This window comes from Musca domestica, unplaced genomic scaffold (genome assembly GCF_030504385.1).
Source record: "Musca domestica strain aabys unplaced genomic scaffold, Musca_domestica.polishedcontigs.V.1.1 21, whole genome shotgun sequence".
NCBI classification, from domain to species: domain Eukaryota; kingdom Metazoa; phylum Arthropoda; class Insecta; order Diptera; family Muscidae; genus Musca; species Musca domestica.
In genome coordinates this window covers 4,886,941-4,908,136 of record NW_026712258.1, presented here as the reverse complement: position 1 = coordinate 4,908,136, position 21,196 = coordinate 4,886,941, and the positions used below count along the sequence as shown (strand labels likewise).

At 36.8% G+C, this 21,196-nt stretch overlaps 2 protein-coding genes across 2 annotated transcripts in view; both read left to right on the top strand.

The window, feature by feature from the left end:
• Window positions 1–21,196, top strand: part of LOC101892363 (aminopeptidase N) — a 766,723-nt gene that overhangs the window by 601,714 nt on the left and 143,813 nt on the right. The window lies entirely within an intron of this gene.
• Window positions 8,272–19,651, top strand: LOC131802458 (uncharacterized). Its single transcript, XM_059122801.1, has 2 exons — window positions 8,272–8,435; window positions 17,847–19,651. Exon 2 carries the CDS (start codon window positions 17,848–17,850, stop codon window positions 18,664–18,666), a length of 819 nt encoding a protein of 272 aa, XP_058978784.1. The 5' UTR covers window positions 8,272–8,435; window position 17,847; the 3' UTR covers window positions 18,667–19,651.

Below are 21,196 nucleotides of genomic sequence, written 5' to 3'. Positions count from 1 at the left end.
TCTCCAGTAAAACACCACTAAGTATGCAGAACCGGAGACAACGTCACCAATTTACCCCAAAAGAAAGAGTACCTCCTACCCTTCACATAGAGGCATAATCAGAGAGAGTATCAACGATCCATGCTACCGAATTACTAAGCAGTCGGACTAAGTTTAAACTCATTGCCTAAATCAATCATTGTCTATATGATTATTATCCATGGAACATCCTGAAGACAGATGTTTTTGCATTCAAACTGACTTCCCAAAATCTAGTTGAGGAGTGGTTCCGCCGGAGGAGTGGTTCCGAAGGAGTGGGCGACATTGTCTATTTCGTTTCTGACCTATATATCTATGATATAAATATTGCGATATGGCAGGTTTAGATTATATTGATATTGATTACTTCATGCAGAGGACGGGGCCTCGTCCAGAAGCTGCAACAGCAAACATGTAAGTGGTGAGTTATACCAGTAAACGTTTATTTTTTGTTGTTGTGATAATGATTTTTGCTTTGCAATCATTGATTGGGATTTGTGATTAATGACTGTTTTGCATAGCAACAAGCAAACCAAGCGATCAGACCTATTGTTTTTTTCTTGGTTCTAATTTTTACATTGTTTGTTACTTAATTACTTCCCAAATGATGTTTGCTTGTTTTTTAAGCTGTGCGCTACAGTCATTCGAACGCACTCGTTAATCAATCACATTATTTGTTACTATAATAATTATATATTGTTGAATCATGTAATTTATATTTAGTTTATGAAATTTTTACATAGTGGATATTAAATATAGTTTTAAATTAACTGCTTAGTTTTTTATTATAAATAGAAAACCTTGTATAATACACTCTTTAGAATAAATATTGAATTCGTCATGAAGTTCTAGTTCTCTCATTAGTTTTTATCGGGTGTGAACACGTAACAAACTAATGATCAATTGTAGGGACTTTAGACAAAATCGAACATGGGTGCATATCTAAAGTCAAAGGTAGGGTGGATTTGAGCACCGTCTCCCGAATATCCGAGGAGAATAGTTGATGTGGGGATTGATAATTTTTTGTTTTCTTTTGTTTAATTGATCCACTGGGGATTTTCAACAGTCATCCGAAATAAAGTAGATCAATTGTTTTTTTAGTTTGTTTCCATAGTATCAAAAGGGAGTCTTTAAAAAATATTTATGTGCAACCATTCTTCAATGACACCCTTTCGATCCCCCACCCTTAATTAATTGAGAATTAATCGGCAACATTGATTAAATCACAAATGATTCATTCACTAAAATCATCAAAATACCGGATATCAGGAAGTACCGTAATACGGGAGCCATACGAAGACGTGGACCTGGACCGACAATTTTCTGTCTTAGGCTGCAGTATCCATTACGAACATTAAATACCAACTACGAAACAATACCGGTGAATATTGTCGCTAAAATCATTAAAATACCGAATAACGGGAGGTATCGTTATATGGGGGCTGTACCAAAACGTGGACCAACATAGACTATTTTCAATACCAAAAGTCCAGCCATAATATACATACTCGACATAGAATTTTATGTTGATCAAGAATATATACACTTTGTGGGGTCTAAAATGTATATTTTGAGGTTTTACAACCGAATGACAAACTTAATATACCCTCTATATTATTGTGGAAGGTATAAACATTGTAAAAGTTTGCGTCTTCATGGGAGTAGTGCGTTAATCGTTTCGTTTGTTTTCATTCGCTGGTTTAAACGTCTACTAGAACATGAAAACGAAGAGTTTGTATGTCATAGTTGTAACCACAAGAAGTTCAACAAGAAAAACAAATCAATCAAAAAATGATGCCTTACTTTGCTGATGCCAAATTTAGTGAAATCACTATGTATATGATAAAAATGATGATTTCATGAAGACTGTAGCGCACAGCTTAAAAAACAAGCAAACATCATTTGGGAAGTAATTAAGTAATAAACAATGACAACAAGATTCGATGATTTCAACTAGATTTTGGGAACTCAGTTTGAATGCAAAAACATCTGTCTTCAGGATGTTCCATGGATAATAATCATATAGACAATGATTGATTTAGGCAATGAGTTTAAACTTAGTCCGACTGCTTAGTAATTCGGTAGCATGGATCGTTGATACTCTCTCTGATTATGCCTCTATGTGAAGGGTAGGAGGTACTCTTTCTTTTGGGGTAAATTGGTGACGTTGTCTCCGGTTCTGCATACTTAGTGGTGTTTTACTGGAGAAAGCTCTTGAAGCCCAAGACCAACAGGTGCAACGCCAATATTTTTATGCCGTGAGTAGCGATCGATCGATTTCAGATCGATTATTTGAAAATGGTCCGTTGTGGATGGAAGCAGAACAATTGCGTTCGAGTATTAATTGGTATTGGGTTTTTACTTTAGGTTTGGATAAAATGAGCGTCGAACTTGCATCGAAAATTGTAAATTCTGGAGGTTTCGGTGATTATTTTTGATAAAATTTCTGCAGGGCTATAGACCGTTTGGTAGTTCTTACAGACGGCTACTTTGGAATTGCAACGTGTACATAATACCCTCCGAAAACCCCGGCACTAGCTCTGAGAGTCCCGTGTTTCTAACCTTTTCAAATTAGTCACGTGGATTTTGAATTAAAAGGTTAAATACTCTGGAGATGAAAAAACAAAACAAAAACCCACACGATATCACAATTATACACTTTTAACGAAATTTATTCATTTATATTTTTTACCTTCTTTAAATACTGCGTTTTATTTCAGTTGTGAAAATTTTAAAGTTTCCGAATAAAACTAATTGGACTTTCCTTTAGTAATACTATATTCAATAAAAAATGATTTTGTATTACAAAAAGTTCAAGTTAACTCGAAGGAGTTCACAGATGCCTTGGCGATAACCTACTTTCAGCTGAGAACCAGGTAATTATTGAATGAATAATGACGATATAATGATTATATTTAGACATGTCCTTTTGTATTTTAGCACGCAAGTTCTTATATTCCTCACTATCAAATTGCGGAGATGATATGTCGATTTCCGGGTCGGTTATTTCAATAGAGGCAATTTCATCAACAGGTATTCTGGACAGAGCGTAAGGCACCACATGTTCTTTTCCTTTTTGGTGTCGGATGGTAAACTTAAACCCCTGTAGTTTGAAAACTCATCCCGCTAACCGTCCGGTTAAGTCCGGCTGCCGCATTAGCCACAGCAACGACGAATGGTCTGTTATTACCTCAAACTCCTGGAGTTAACAGCGGATTTTTTATGGCCTCTACAGCTGCAAAGCATTCACGCTGTAGTTCCGTTGCGCCGAGGTCAGTTTCCGAGACATAAAAGCTATGGGTTTTTCATTACTGTCCTCATTCAGTTGCACAAGTACTGCACCAATGCCAAAATCGCTGAAGTCATCATTTTTATCATATACATAGTGATTTCACTAAATTTGGCATCAGCAAAGTAAGGCATGGAATTTTGATCCCCTGCAACTCATTTTTGATTGATTTGTTATTCTTGTTGAACTTCTTGTGGTTACAACTATGACATATAGACTTTTTTTTACTCAAACTCTTACTGAATGCCCTCCACCATTTTGTACAAATTGGGCAATTCTCAAAAAAATAAAATCCGTTAAAAATTCTGTTAAAATATTAAAATTACCGAATGTAGCCGTATGTTAGGGTCTATAAGACGACGTGGACCTGCATAGGCAACTTTAGTCACAAGCTATTACAATATTCAAATGCGAATTTAAACAAAAATCTGTTTTTAAAGTAGCTAAAATCATCTAAATACCGAATATAGGGAGGTGCCATGGGGGTTATGAAACGTGTACCTGCACAGACAAATTTCTGTCATAGGCTGTAGTATCCATTACGAACTTCAAATACAAAATGTGAAATAATTCCGGTAAATAATGTCGCTAAAATCATCAAAATACCGAATATCAGGGGATCCGTTATAATGGGGATATACGAAGACTTAAACCTGCACAGACAATTTTCTGTCATAGGCTGTAGTATTCATTACGAACTTTAAATACTTAATTAGAAATAGTTCCGCGTAATAATGTCTATAAAATTTACAAAATACCCAATATCGGGAGGTACCGTTATATGGGGCTATATGAACGCGTGGACCTACATGACTCATTTTCTGTTTTATACTGTAGTATCTATTACGGACTTCAAATACAAATTTGAAACAATTCCGGGAATTAATGTCGCTAAAATCACCAAAATAGCAAATATCGGGATTCAATCTGTATAGTAATGGTGGGATGCAAGTATCGTTGGATATGTGTACTAATTTGATTACTTAAAAAAATCTTACTTTTTTATTATTACACATTTGCTTTTACGCCATATATACAATTACAATTTTTTATAATTTCACTAAATTTAGTATTTAAGATTCCATTATTTCTTCTTAAAAGTCTGATTAAAAAATGTTGGAAGTTTTCTTTGCTTGTTAGAGTAATTATAATAATATATAAAAGTTTTTTTCTGATTATACATTACTTTAATTTTTGCACATTGTTCCGTTGAGGTTACAATAATTTTATTATTGTTAATTTTTCTAATGCAATTTTCATTTCGTTTTTATTTAATAAAAATTAATTTACAATATTTTGCTTTGCCCATTGTATTGCAAATTTAATATTAGTTAGTTCTTCTTTTGTAAATCTAAGTTTTATTTGCATGCTGAGTGCAGCTTAATTTACATAGTTACTATCTTGTTTTACGGCTTTTGTTATTTTATTTGTAATTTGAGTAAGGTTTTGTAACCCCTCTGCAAAAATTTTATTTATTATTATTTGTTGATTATTATTTTGAGTTGTTTGGTCCAATTTTTAGCAATTAATTTAAAATCGCTCTTTACTTTCTGTATGTTTCTATTGATTCTATGGTTGCAAGTGTATCGTGTATTTGTGATATTTCGTGTGTTAGAGTTGTGTAATTTTCCACTGTATGTCATTAAAGAGGTTCCTGTATCTGTCTATATCTATGATGTGACTAATGTCAAATGTTCCATCCTGTATTTTGCGAGTCCATTGTGAATAGGTACAAGGTATGAATGTGTGAAGTTAAAAAAATTTATGTTGTTTTTTGAAGAGGTGCAAAGAAATGTTAATGTTCTGTAAAAAGATATATAAAGATGGTCTCAGTTCTTAATGTTGTTTTTATATACTACATCTCCTGATTCTGTAATAATTGTAGTAGAGTTATTTTCTTTTATTTTTTCTTTTCCAAATCTTGGAGACAATTTAGTCCCTAAACGCTTATGGATTTTTACATAAATTTCATCACCTGGGTCAAATTGTTAGATTGGTTCCCGCTTTTTATTATGAGTTTTAAGGTCAGTTATTTGTTTGTCTCGTAATCTTTGGATATTGTCTTGTCTTGCTTTATCATACATAACTCGTCGTCCGAAAAATACCTCGAGTGGTCTTTGTCGTGTTGTGTTATGTATTGCATAATTTTATTCATAAACTGCTCTGTGTAGAAGTTCTATGAATGTAGGGTATGTCCGTTCAGTTCGAAGGCAATGCATAATTTCAGCTAGGGTTGAGTGAAATCGCTCAACCTGACCGTTCACGACACTCGTATAATGTGAAGCTTTGTAGATTTATATATTTAATTGGTCTTGTAACATAAAAATAATTGAAGCCGAATTAAAAGATTTCTCATTATCAAAAGCTATAACTATCGGAAACCGAATAGAAATATTAATTCTCGTAAAGGTTATTTTATATCTTCAATGGCTCGTGCCGCGAATTTTGAAAATTTTACACAAATGTATATTATGTCTGCAGGACATTTGGTATTGAAAATGGGCCATGTAGGTCCGCGTTTTGGTGGAGCCCCAATATAACAGTATTTTGATTATTTTAGCGACACTAGTTGTTTAATTTAGATTGGTAATTATTTGTTTGTAACGTTAACAATGGGTTAACGCATAATTAATTTGTAAACGATTAACCTCGTTTAGATCTGTCAACATAAATGTAAACAGATTTCAACGAGTGGCGAATGGCGCCAAAGTCTCCACCTTCCTTCATGTTTTGATCGTTGTTTTTACACTCGTCCCTTCTATCTCTCGATACGAAGTCGCGCTCCCCCGCTATTGTGCAAATCAGGTAATCTGTCTTACCAATTATTATTATTTATTATTATTAATAAATACGGCCTTTGCCACTATTCTTAAAACTAAAACCCCCCTATTGTGTTTTTATTTATTTACTAGCTGAACCCGGTGCGCTTCGCTACCCCTTTTGATTTTATTTGCATTCAAAATTTAATTTATGTTATGGTTAAAAAAAACAAATTTAAAAAATTAAAAAAAAAATTATTGCACTACTTTAATGCGTAAATAAACAAAACCATTAGAAAAGCAGTAATCAGTTATTTATTTCATAGCAAATATCCAGCGCGCAGTAAACTGCAATCTTTTGAAGTTGAGTGACATTTCTATTGCAATTAGTGAATTCGAGATAGTAACATACTTCGCCGTAATAAGCGTATTTCAAATTAATTGTTGTGTTGTTTTTTAGTGTTAGCCTAAAGCGTTGTGGGTCAATGGTTCTTATTAAAATCATATCCCAATCTGATTCGATTTAAATATAATTTAAAAAAAAAATACTTTTTCATCAAATTCCGCCACACCTTTCATATTTTATTGAAATTGGTGCGTCAAATATATGAAATCGGCCGAGAATATATATATGGGAGCTATATTCAAATCTTAACTAATTTCAAGTTAATTTGTCACAATTATTATTCTAACCAAATTCCGCCACACATTCTGAATTTCATTGGTATCGGTCATATACATCATGTTTTGTGGATAACATGTAAGAAATCGACCGAAATATATATTTTAGCTATACCCAAACCTCAACTGATTTCAATATAATTTGGCAATTTTTTCTGGTGCCAGATTTCGTCTCTCTCGCTTTGGGTGCATCAAATATGTGAAATCGGCTGAGTATATATATGGGAGCTATAATCAAATCAGAGCGTATTTCAATATAATTTGTCAAATTTATTTTTGTACCAAATTTAGCCACTCATGTCGAATTTCATTGGAATCGGAAATACGTATCGTGTTTTGTGCATCAAATATGTGAAATCGGCGGAAAATATATATGGGAGCTCTATCCAAATCTGATCCGATTTTAATATAATTTGACTAATTTATTTTGTAATAAAAATCTCGTTACATATTCCAAATTTCTTTGGAATCGAACATACATATCGTGTATGGTGCCTAAAATACATGAAATCGGTCGAAAATATATATGAGAGCTATATCCAAATCTGAACCGATTTAAATTTAATTTGACAATTGTATATTTGTTTTAATTTCCGCTACACATTCCAAATTTCATTGAAATTAGAGATACATAGCGTGTTTGGTGCATCAAATACATGAAATCGGTCGAAAATATATATGGGAGCTATATCCAAATCTGAACCGATTTCAATTTAATTTGACAAATTCATTTTGGTTCCCAATTCCGTTACTTATTTTAAATTTCATTACAATTGGAAATACATATAGTGTTTGGTCCACCAAATACATGAAATCGGCCGAAAATGTATATGGGAGCTATATCCAAATCTGAACCGATTTCAATATAATTTGGAAAATCCATTTTTTAAATAAAGTCTATCACACTTTTCAAATTTCATGGAAATTGGGGATACATAGCGTGTTTGGTGCATCAAATGCTTGAAATCGGCCGAAAATATATATGGGAGCTAAATCCAAATCTGAACCGATTTCAATATAATTTGACAAATTTATTTTCGGATTAAATCCCGTCACACATTCCAAATTTCATTGGAATCGAACATTCATATTGTGTTTGAGGCATCAAATGAACGAAATCGGTCGAAAATATATATGGGAGCTATATCCAAATCTGAACCGATTACAATATAGTTTGGCAAACTTATTTTTGTTCCAAATTCCGTTACGTATTCCAAATTTGGAGACTGTATCTTCAACCAATCAATAGATATGTGCATATAAAATCTAAAGTTTTGGGAGGTACCTCCGATTCTGATGCTATATCTCCAGTTCCAAGTGGAAATTCAAAAATGTATATAGCCTATGTTACTTTCAGGCGATGTTGCAGTATATATGGAAATTTTCAGGAAAATCTATTCAGCGGTTTTCGAGTCCATAAATTACAAACAAACAAACAAACAAACAAACAAACATACAAACATTTTCCTCTTTTATAGATATAGATTGGTTTGAGCTTTGCATATTTCCCCGCATTGGCGCAAACATTGGTCCATTCGTACCGGATTACGAACGAGCTGTTGGTAAAAGAAGTAATCATTTTCTTCTTTTTTTTCTAATTGCAAAGCATATCATCATCATCACCATCTATACAGTCCACCACATCATCTCCTTAACATCATCATCGTGTTTCTATCAAAAACAATCAGGTACGTACAGTGAAAAAAGTGCCGGTGAATTTAAATAAATAATATTCTTGAAGAGAAAAAAAATATCGAAACAAATTGTGTAAAAACAACAACAATCGCGTCGTTGATACTCTTTGTGGCCGTCTTACAACGCGTCGCTTACCCCGTCCCCTCCGTCTAGTTTGCAAATATTGTTTTGCCGACGGCAAATTGAAAATAAAGAAAAATCAAAATAATTGAAGAAAAGTGTATTTTTTGGAATTTCTGTTGAAAATAAAATATTGTTGTGCGGTGTCATTTTAATGTTCATCAAATTCCCCATCGATTGGTATAATTGAAATTTTAAAATTGTTAAATTTTTTGCAAAATTGCATTTTTAATATTTAAAATATTTTTCATAAATCACCCCCAAAAAATACACTTACTTCAATTGCATTGGTTTTGTTGTAATTCCCTTCAGAAAAAAAGAGTAGTACCGCAGTGCTGCTCGAGTACTCGCCAAGCGATACCGACCACTCGCTCTTCATTTCCCCGTTAACGGTAAGAGCTGCTGACTTTTACACTGGACTGTCGTGTGAAAATCAGTACTCGCTTTTGCAGCGCTTTGTGAGGGGTGAGCGACTGCTGAATTTTGCATCAGTCGCCATTGAAAGAAAGTAACTGAACATACTGCACGATCGTAATTATTCGCATTGCCATTGCGAATAATTAAAAGAACGAAAGACAGATTTTGTTTTCATTCAGCTATTTTTATTTCAAAACAATATTTTTTTCTTTTTCTTTTCTTTTTCACTTAAAAAAAAAAAAAAACAAATATTTTACTGCAAGTCCACACAATGCACAAAACACAAATCACAAATAAGCATAATCAGATGCTGACAGTGTTACCAATATATGCGATTATAAAAAACAAGTAAAAAAACATTAAGTTCGGCCGGGCCAAACTTTTAATACCCTCCACCTTAGGGTAAAGGAAACATTAGAAGAATGTGGCAAAAACCATTAAAATGCCGAATATCGGGAGGTACCGTTATATGGGGGCTCTACCAAATCGTGGACCTACACATGCAAGGTTCCGTCAACGGAGCTAGAACCCATTATGACCTACAAATACCAATTTTCAGACAAATACGTGAAAAAAGGGGCAAAAGTCATCAAATTACCGAATATCGGGAGGTACCGTTATATGGGGGCTATACCAAAACGTGGACCTATAATTACAATGACTCGCCACACGAACTGGGACCCATTATGATCTACAACTACCAAATTTTCAGTGAAATTCGTGAAAAAATCAGTCAAAAATCATCAAAATACCGAATATTGGGAGCTACCGTTATATGGGGACTATACCAAAACGTGGACCTATACATACAATGTTTCGCCACACGAACTAGGACCCATTATGACTCACAAATACCAATTTTTACACAAATCAGTGAAAAAATGTTGCAAAAACCATCAAAATACCGAATATCGGGAGGTACCGTTATATGGGGGCTATACCAAATCATGGACCCATACATGCAATGTTTTGCCACACATACAGGGACCCGTTATGACCTACAAATACCAATTTTCAGACAAATCCGTTAAATAATGTGGCATAAATCATCAAAATACCGAATATCGGGAGGTACCGTTATATGGGGGCTATACCAGAACGTGGACCGATATATCTCATTTTCAATACCAACCATCCTAGACACAATACCAATTGCTCTGCTAAATTTTGGCGCTCTACGTCAAATAATGTGGGCTGTATCGTGATTTCAACAGACAGACAGACGGACAGACAGACAGACAGACAGACGGACAGACAGACAGACGGACATCGTTAAATCGACTTAGAATTTTATGCTGATTATGAATATATATACTTTATGGGGTCTACGACGAATATTTAAGGATGTTACAAACGGAATGACAAAGTTAATATACCCTCCTTTCCAAGGTGGAGGGTATAAAAACAGTACAGCACTTGCGAGTATTCAAGCAGTACTCGCCGCCTACAACCATTGATACTACTGACTTTTACATCAGTGTAGCACCACTCGCAGTTCATCAATACCTCCACCGTTTTCTGCAGGGTTGGTACAGCCATAAAAATCATACGGTTAGTATCGTTGCTTAGTCGGTCAGCCGCTTTACACACATATACGTACATACGTTTGGTATTGTCTGTTGTGTTACAGGTGACCCTTGATAAACGCAACTTAACATATTTTACAGGTGAACCTCGATAAACTGAACCAACATAAAATATTAAAATTTTTAAAATTTTATTTTTGATTATTATTGAATGATAATTGGGTGTTAGAAAACGACGTTTTTGAAGAATTAACGCGTACACCCTACGATCGGTCAATACGACTTTTTTAAATAAAAAGTGTTAAAATTGATTTTTTTCGTTTGGAATTTCAAAATTTTAATTACTTTTGGAGATTTTAAACAAAATTTTTATTTTTTAAAATTTATTTTTTGAGAATACGCTACATTTGGTAGTTTGATTGCCTAAATAGTAGGTTAACTGTTTAAATAAAAATAATAAAATCTCAATATTTTCGGTAGAAAATAATAAAAAATTGAATATTTTGAATTGTTTGTGCGCCAAAAACGTTTTTTTTTTTTTTTTTTTTTGGAAAATTACACAATTTAACAACTTTTTATTATTTATTGATATTTTTTTGGATATATATTTGAAATTTTTATTATTTATTTGAACATTTTCACATATTTTTCATCGTATATTTGCATTTGGTTGCTAAATATCTCATCGGAGATTACAATTTTTGTGATTTTAGACCGGTTTTTTGATATTTCACTATTGTGTGAGAGGTTCAAGGCATTTATTTCTCGAAAAATTTCGATTTCTTTGGCCCTATAGTGCGGTTTTGTTAGATTTTCGGAAGCTTTTCGGTATTTCTCTTGAACTTTTGAAAAACTCGGTTGATTTTTTGAAACTTTTAGAGTTTTTGTATAAACTTTTGTGTTTTCTTCGTATATTGTGCGAAGAAGAATCAGTAATTCGTGGATTTTGTACAAATTATCTGAGTAAATCGTGCTTTAGACGTTCCCTTCTATCTTTTTGTAGTACAGATTTCGGGAAATTTATTCACAATGTCATTCACCCCAATTGATATGTTCACTAGAACTTCGGATGCGGTCATCCAGTATAATGCTCGTTTCAATACGATGCGTGATGACCAGCTCGATATTCATGCACTACAGTCTCATCTTAGTGCATTAGAAAAACTTTGGACGCAAGCACAGGACAAATTTGGAAAGTGCTGTGACTATATTTTTTAAAATTTATTTTTTGAGAATACGCTACATTTGGTAGTTTGATTGCCTAAATAGTAGGTTAACTGTTTAAATAAAAATAATAAAATCTCAATATTTTCGGTAGAAAATAATAAAAAATTGAATATTTTGAATTGTTTGTGCGCCAAAAACGTTTTTTTTTTTTTGGAAAATTACACAATTTAACAACTTTTTATTATTTATTGATATTTTTTGGATATATATTTGAAATTTTTATTATTTATTTGAACATTTTCACATATTTTTCATCGTATATTTGCATTTGGTTGCTAAATATCTCATCGGAGATTACAATTTTTGTGATTTTAGACCGGTTTTTTGATATTTCACTATTGTGTGAGAGGTTCAAGGCATTTATTTCTCGAAAAATTTCGATTTCTTTGGCCCTATAGTGCGGTTTTGTTAGATTTTCGGAAGCTTTTCGGTATTTCTCTTGAACTTTTGAAAAACTCGGTTGATTTTTTGAAACTTTTAGAGTTTTTGTATAAACTTTTGTGTTTTCTTCGTATATTGTGCGAAGAAGAATCAGTAATTCGTGGATTTTGTACAAATTATCTGAGTAAATCGTGCTTTAGACGTTCCCTTCTTGCATTTTGTAGTACAGATTTCGGGAAATTTATTCACAATGTCATTCACCCCAATTGATATGTTCACTAGAACTTCGGATGCGGTCATCCAGTTTAATGCTCGTTTCAATACGATGCGTGATGACCAGCTCGATATTCATGCCCTACAGTCTCATCTTAGTGCATTAGAAAAACTTTGGACGCAAGCACAGGACAAATTTGGAAAGTGCTGTGACTATATGATGTCGTCAGTAGAGACGACGAAAGAAGTTATCGATGCGGTTGATCAGAAATACAATTCGTCATTTCAAATCTATGTCGACTGCCAGTCCGCAATTAATAGAAAGCTAGGGCAATTCAAAAAATATCGTACTTCCTCTATTAATGGTAGTCTTTGTGGTTCGGTTGCTTCGTTGATAGAAACGCCGGGCGAGACTTCAACTAAGTCGCCCATACAAAACTCGCAAGCTACGGGCAACAATTTGAGTACTTCGACTCATGCTTAACGCGAAAATCATTCGCAGATACAAACTCCGCTTTCCTCTATTGTGAGAAATAATAGTGCCAGTTTTAGAACTACAGAGGAAGTTTCTCATTTGGATTGTGTCCATAACCTTGCCCTACCGCCGTGCGATACGGACATATTTGAAGGTGATTTCCACTCATGGCCAACATTTAGAGATTTGTTTACGGCTATATATATTGTTAATGGTCTTACCGACGTTGAAAAACTTTGTCATCTGGTTAGAAAGACTTCTGGTGAAGCTCGCGAGATTGTATCGAAGTTCCCCTTAATTAATCGTAGTTTCGAGCTCGCGTGGAAGGCTCTAGTTGAAACTTATGATAACCCTCGGCTTCTGGTTCATAACCAATTGAAAGTTTTGTTTGATATTCCGGTCCTCTATAGTGAGACTAGTTCGGGATTAAAGTCGATCCAACGTGGTATCAATGGATGCCTGTCTTCGATGTCCGTGTATGATGTCAATACGGAAAATTGGGATCCGATATTAGTCTTTTTGTGTCTCCAGAGATTGCCAAAAATTACTCAGACTCTTTGGGAGCAGAGTGTTAAGGATAAATCTTCTCTTTCGTCCTGGAAGGACTTGGATGCCTTCCCCACTGAGCGCATACGTACGCTCATGTGCCTCCATGATATGCGTGCTACAGATCAGTCTAAGCGGTCAAATAATAGTAAAGTTCAAGCGCATCATTCAAATATCAGAATTCCAGAGCCACCGCGTTCTCCCCGCGCTTCGAAAAGTTCAAATTGTTTAATTTGTCAAAATCAGCGTCATAAATTGTAAGACTGTCCCCGCTTTATGATTTTCACACCCGCTGATCGATACAAAGTAATGAAACGTCATCATCTTTGTATCAACTGTCTTAGGAACGATCATGAAGTTAAGAATTGTGATAGCAAACGTCGGTGTTCGAGGTGTAACAAGTCCCACCATACGTTGTTGCATCGGGATGATATTACCTCTAGTAATTCAAATCGAACTTCCACCGTTACTAGCAATGCCCCCCAAAATTCGAGTGCTACGCCTTCGACTGTCCCCACTAATTCAGAAAATTGCGCACCAGGCACATCCGCCGGTTGCTTGCCCCGACAAGTATTTCACGCCGCGCAGAACAAGGCTGTACTCTTAGGTACCGCAATGGTGAATATTGTTCATCTAGGTGTTTCATTTCCTGCCAGGGCGTTAATAGATCCTGCTTCCGAGTCCTCTTTCATTTCAGAGAGACTCCAAACTCGTTTGAAGCTTCCTGCGCGTTCTACGAATGTTGTAATTTCGGGAGTTAGTTGTTCACTCTCGGCCACTGCTAATAAAGCTTGTCGTATACAAATTAGCAGTCCTTTCGACCCTTCGCTGAAATTGGAAACCAACGTTTTAGTTTTGCGTGCCATTTCTGGAAATCTTCCCTCGTTTGTGGTTAATTCCGACTTAAGGTCACAAATTCCCGATCTTCGCTTGGCAGATGTTAACCTTTTTGAATCTCGTCCCGTCGATCTGCTGTTAGGTGCTGATCTTTATCCAAAAATATTGTTAGATGGTTGTCGTCCCATTTTGTCTGGAGCATTGCTTGCTCAAAATACTGTATTTGGTTGGCTTGTTACGGGTCCTATCCCAGCCACACACGTTCGAACATTTGCCACTACTGTCGATGTAGCAGAGGAAGACAAAATACAACAGACCCTTTTGCGATTTTGGGAAATCAAAGAGCCTCCTAAACGCAAAATATTATCTCCATCGGACCGTTTTTGTGAGGAGAATTACGCCCGGACTACTCGTAGGGACTCAGAGGGTAGGTATATAGTTACGCTGCCACTTAAATCTGAGATTAGCGCTATCGGGTATTTGGGAGATTCTCGCGCGAACGTCCTCAAACAATATTATCGGAATGAGAATTCTTTATTGAAAAAGCCTGAATTAAAACTAGTTTACGACCAGGTGTTATCGGAATATTTGGAACTTGACCACATGAGGCTTTTACCCGCAAATACTTCTATGGATGTCCTTTCGTGTTATCTACCACATCACCCCGTCATAAACCTAGCAAAACAGACCACGAAACTTAGAGTAGTGTTTAATGCCTCAAATAAAACTTCGAATGGGCAGAGTCTTAACGACATATTGCACGTAGGTCCAACGTTACTACAAGATTTAGTTCTTTTGATCCTCCGTTGGCGTATCTTCAAATTCGTGTTTAACTCGGACATTACTCAAATGTATAGGCAAATTCGTGTAGATTCAAAGCATTCGCCCCTTCAGAGAATTTTGTATCGGAATTCAACAACAAAACAGGTCCTGGACTACGAACTACAGACAGTGACGTTTGGTGTAAATTGTGCACCATATTTAGCGATTAGAACGCTTCTTCAACTGGCCGATGATACTGAGTCAGAGTTTCCCCTCGCGGCGCATATATTGCGAAAATGTATGTACGTTGATGACGTTTTGGCAGGAGCTCACGACATCGACACTGCATTGGCAGCTAGGGACCAGTTGATTAGGGCACTATCGTCGGCAAAGTTCGAGCTGCGAAAATGGACAGCGAATAATAGAGCTATTTTGGATCGCTTCCCCCCAGAGCATTTGGTAGATGCTCAGCTTTTATCGTTTGTAGAAGCTAGTAGTTCTAAGCCCCTGGGTATTAGGTGGAATGCGCGTTTAGATTGTTTCTTCTTCGAAATGAGTCCTATTGTCAATAAACACTTCACTAAAAGGGAAGTTCTTTCGGCAATCGCGAAATTGTTTGACCCTGTCGGTTGGTTGGCCCCTGTGATTGTTAGGGCGAAAATGATAATGCAGAAGATTTGGCTGGACAACATTGGTTGGGATGATCAACTTCTGGCAGCTACTGAGGCTGAATGGAGAAGTTTTGTCGAAACATATCCGCATGTTAACTCGATTAGGATACCTAGATGGGTTAAATATGTTCCAGGATTTTCTGTTGAGCTTCATGTCTTTTCCGATGCCTCGGAAAAGGCATACGCGGGGGTAGTATATATACGTGTCGAGTCCCCCGATGGAAAAATCTTCGTTAATTTGCTATCGTGCAAAACGAAAGTCGCCCCTTTGAAATCAATTTCGCTTCCTCGCTTGGAACTTTGTGGAGCAGTTTTAGCATCAGACCTATTGAAAACTATTGTGCGGGAAAAAGATCTGGAATTTAATCAAATTTATTGTTGGACAGATTCGACTATAGTTCTTGCCTGGTTGAAGAGAATCCCCTCTACTTGGACGACCTTTGTAGCCAATAGGGTGTGTCGAATCCAAGAAAATGTTGGCAATTATAATTGGTACCATGTTAAATCTGAAGATAATCCTGCTGATTTAGGAAGTCGAGGATTGTCTCCGATAGAATTGTCCGCCTCCCCCCTGTGGTGGAACGGCCCTAGTTGGCTAGGTAAAACTAAATCGGAATGGTCTATTCGTGATCTGGCTCCGATTAGTACTGAAATGGAAATGCACCCCGTTAAATGTCACTTTGCTTTCTTTCCGTCGACATTTAAAGAGATTTTGGAAGACTTTTCTTGTTTGCGTAGAGCTCTTCACTTCATTGTATATGCGTTTCGATTTATTCGTCAAACACATCCCCGATATAGAAACCATTACTACTATCCCACTAGAGGCATTTCCTCGGCAGAGATTATTGACGCACGTAATTATTGTGCAATTACGGCTCAAAAAATATAATTCGTCAGCGATTATAAGAATCTGTTAGACAAGAAGGCGTTAGATAGTAAGAGTTTGTTGGCTCCTCTCAATCCTTTCCTAGATGACAATGGTGTCATGCGAATGAATGGTAGACTGGTAAATTCGCCCACACTTGCACCTTCGGAACGTAATCCTATAATTGTCCCCTATAGGAGTGCCTTTGCTCTACGGTTGGTAGAATATACCCACCAAAAATCTGTTCATGGTGATATCCAGTTAATGATGCGAACTTTGAGGTTGGAATATTGGATTCCGCGTATGAAAAGTTTGGTTCGGCTGGTTGTTCGTCGCTGTAAAGTGTGTCTTCTGTTGAAGAAACGTGCTTGCAGTCAATTTATGGCTGCCCTTCCCCCTGAGAGAACAACTCTTAATCGACCTTTTACAAACACTGGTGTGGATTTCGCAGGTCCGTTTGATGTAAAATCGTATCTGGGTCGGTCTTGTAAAATAACAAAGGGCTATGCATGTGTCTTTGTATGTTTCTCTACAAAGGCAATTCATTTGGAAGCAGTGTCCGATTTGTCGACTGCTAATTTTTTGGCTGCGTTACATAGATTTATTGCTCGACGTGGTTGTCCCCATTCCATTTTTTCGGATAATGGAACAAATTTTGTTGGAGCATCGCGTGAACTTCAATGAAATTTTAAAGATTTCCTCCAAAAAAGCGCTGACTCCTCCTCCTCGTCTTTATCAGACCAGGGACTATCATGGCATTTTATACCTGCTGGTGCCCCTCACATGGGAGGGTTATGGGAAGCTGGAGTCAAGAGCTTCAAGTTACATTTTCGGAAGCAATCTCGAAATTTAAAATTCACGTTTGAAGAATTAGCCACGGTATTGACTAGGATCGAAGCTTGTTTTAATTCTCGGCTATGTCGGATAATCCAGGAGAAATCGTTGCATTGACGCCAGGTCACTTCTTGATTGGTGCCCCCTTGTTAGCCCCGCCTGAACCTCTCATCACAGAGCAACCATTAAGTCTAATTAATCGGTTTAGGAAAGTTCAGGCCCTTGCCCACCAGTTTAGTTTAAGGTGGAAAGATGAATATCTCAAGCAGTTGCATATGAGATATAAGTGGAAATTTCCCCAAAGAGAAATGGCGATTGGCGATCTAGTCGTTGTTCGTCATGATCAGCTTCCCCCAACGTCGTGGAAATTAGGGCGTATAGAAAATGTTTTTCCGGGCACCGACGGTCATGTTAGAGTCGCGGACGTTCGAACGGAAAACGGCGTTGTAAGACGGCCCATTACAAAGTTGGTCGTTTTGACCGACCACACTCCCGCAAACGAATAATATTGTTCTCTTCTCATTATATAGTATGTCGGTGAAAATCTATTCGGAAGAAGAACTGTTGAATGTTGATGACGGTATTGATTACAATGAACCTCGCCCCACCGACACCCAAGCTGGAATGTCGTCAGCTGCAATGGAAGCAGCCCTTGTTGAGCCGATCGCGGCTGTAAAAATATCCGAACGTGGGTCCGAATCCGATAAAGCGGATTCATCTGCGGCCCTCGCTGAACCGATGCAAACCGAGTCCGAATCCATATCAACGGATTCATCTGCGGCTCCGGTTCTTGATTCACCCCCCAAAAATGATACATCGGGTCCATCTGCGGCTCCGGTTGCCACACCTCATTTGGAGGAGTCGGAAAAAAAATTAAGGTCCGAAACCCATAAGGTTTCATCTGCGGCCTCACATAAATGTCGCCTTTGTGATCGCATGCACCCGCTGGATAGATGTAGTGACTTCCGGGTTATGAATGTTGACAAGCGACGTCGCATTGTCCTAAAATACAATGACTGCATGCGGTGTTTATCTAAATCTCACCAAGCTAGGGACTGCCGAAGCAAAAGAAAATGTGCCGTATGCAATGAAGAACACCACACCCTCCTTCATAAAGATACGAAGACCGTGGTTAAACCCACTAATAATCGTCAGCGTCGTCCGCGGACCGAGTATAGGTATCGGTCACGTAACAGTCCGTATAGTCGTCCGTCTGATAACGCCCTCGCAGATAGGATTGGTCGGCTTGTTGTCCCTCCAAACAGGTATCTGCCTATCCCCGACTATGATAGTCAAAATTATGTCGTCCGATCGACCCACTATTGTAAGGGCGGTTTTGGACCCGTGTAGTAGGCAGAGTCAGATATGTTCTTCTTTGGTGCATAATCTTCGACTCCCTACTTCTAGAAACGAAGGTAGCCAAATATGTCGGCTGACCGTTAGTTCGATCTATGACCGGAGTCAGTCCATTTCAATTGTGGCTGTGGTAACCAATTTGGACCATGCGCTTACGCCTACAGCGGTAATCCCAGAGCGCATTCGTGACTCATTTTTAGGTCTTCCTTTGGCAGATCCCGATTTTAATAGGCCTGGTCGGGTGGCCTTGGTACTCGGGCCGGAAGTTTATGCCAGGGTCGTAACTCATCGGGTGCAAGCGACGCCAGGGTTGCCGATAGCCCACTACACCATATTTGGTTGGGTATTGTTGGGCATATGTAACATATAGTGTTACACAATGGTTTTTGAAAAAAAAAAAAAATGATATGAATTGAGATATAAAAGAAAAAAAGTTGAATTAAATTGAAAATGAATTAGAAAAAAAGTTGAAAAAATGTATTTATTATTGTATTTTAGTTACAACATCTCAATATGTTGCAAGGTGGGCGGCATGTTTAATTTAGATTGGTAATTATTTGTTTGTAACGTTAACAATGGGTTAACGCATAATTAATTTGTAAATGATTAACCTCGTTTAGATCTGTCAACATAAATGTAAACAGATTTCAACGAGTGGCGAATGGCGCCAAAGCCTCCACCTTCCTTCATGTTTTGATCGTTGTTTTTACACTCGTCCCTTCTATCTCTCGATACGAAGTCGCGCTCCCCCGCTATTGTGCAAATCAGGTAATCTGTCTTACCAATTATTATTATTTATTATTATTAATAAATACGGCCTTTGCCACTATTCTTAAAACTAAAACCCCCCTATTGTGTTTTTATTTATTTATTGGTTTGAGCTTTGCATATTTCCCCGCATTGGCGCAAACACTAATCACCGGAATTGTTTCAAATTTGGTATTTGAAGTTCGAAATGTATACTACAGCCTAAGGCAGGTCCACGTCTTCGTATAGCCCCCCTATAACGGTACCTCCCGATATTCAGTATTCTCATGATTTTAGCGACTTTATATACCAGAATTGATTCAAATTTGGTATTTGATCTTCGTAACGAATGCTACAGCCTTTGACATGAGATTGTCTGTGCAGGTCCATGTTTTCGTATAGCTCCCATATAACCGTACCTCCCGATATTGGGTATTTTGATGATTTTAGCGACATTAATCACCGGAATTGTTTCAAATTTGGTATTTATGTTCGTATTGGATGCTACAGCCTATGACAGGAGACTGTCTGTGCAGGTCCATGTATTCGTATAGCCACCATATAACGGTACCTCGTGATATGTGGTATTTTAGCGACATTATTCACCGGAATTGTTTGAAATTTTGTATTAAAAGATCTTAATGGGTACTACTACTTATGACAAAAAATTGTATGCAGGTCCACGTCTTCGTATGGTCCCCATGGTTTACATTTAAGTGGTAGTTTTCAGAATTTCTTTTTGAAATTTTTCATGTTTCTTTGAAATGGTGTATGGTATTAAAAGTTCGGTCCGGCCAAACTTAGCTGCTTCTTTAGTTGTCTATATTTGTAAATGCTGCTAGGAAGAATCGAAGTTCTTTTATAGTTTTGGGTTGGGGAAAGTTTGCAACAGCTTCCACTATATTTTTGGGTTGCCTGTCTATGATATTATAAATCCGAGAATTTCTACTTCTTTTTTAAAAAATTACATTTGTCTAATTGGACTTTCATTTGCTTCGTCTAACGTTTTGCAAACAATATAAATATCACGAATATAGTCCCCTTCGGATTTGCTGAATATAACTATATCATCGATATATACATAGCATATTCTCTTATTAATATGTTCGCGGAGAATGTCACCGAGAGCTCGTTAGTGTGCTGGCGAACGATCATGTAATTTTTATTTGTGTAAATGACTGCGAATGAAGCTTATATTTTAGACTAGGCATTAGATAAAATTTAAGTTTGTCGTCTAATTTGAATGGGTTTATGTACGTGTGTGATGTGGTTTTTACATCACCTACTACAGATATTGCAAAGAAAGGAATTTTGTTAGGAATTATTTTTTAACTAAGTTTGGTTGAATATAATTTTTACTAGACCCTGTGACTATTAAGATTTTTAAGATTTTCCCGCTCTCCACCCGACATTAAAAACATAGAAGCGAAAAGCTTGTCATTCTAAAAAATGAATGTCATCAAGCTCTGATTCTGCTTCATTTTCGGAAATATTATTTTTCTGACTGAAACGTATCCCATGAATAAGTATTTATGTGGAATATTCGTTGTGCTTTTGGTGGACTAATGTTCTGTTTTGACGGTGGATTGGGTTGTCTTTTACCTAAGAATTGATGTTGAGTTGGTCTAGTTGCATAATTGATTTGTTGTGATCGGATACTGCGATCGACATCCATTGCCTGCCATGGTTTTTGTGCCGTTGGGCGTGGGGAGGCTGTTTCGAGTGGCCGAAGCTTGGTATACCAATATTATAGTTAGGGTTCATTTTAGAAAGATTC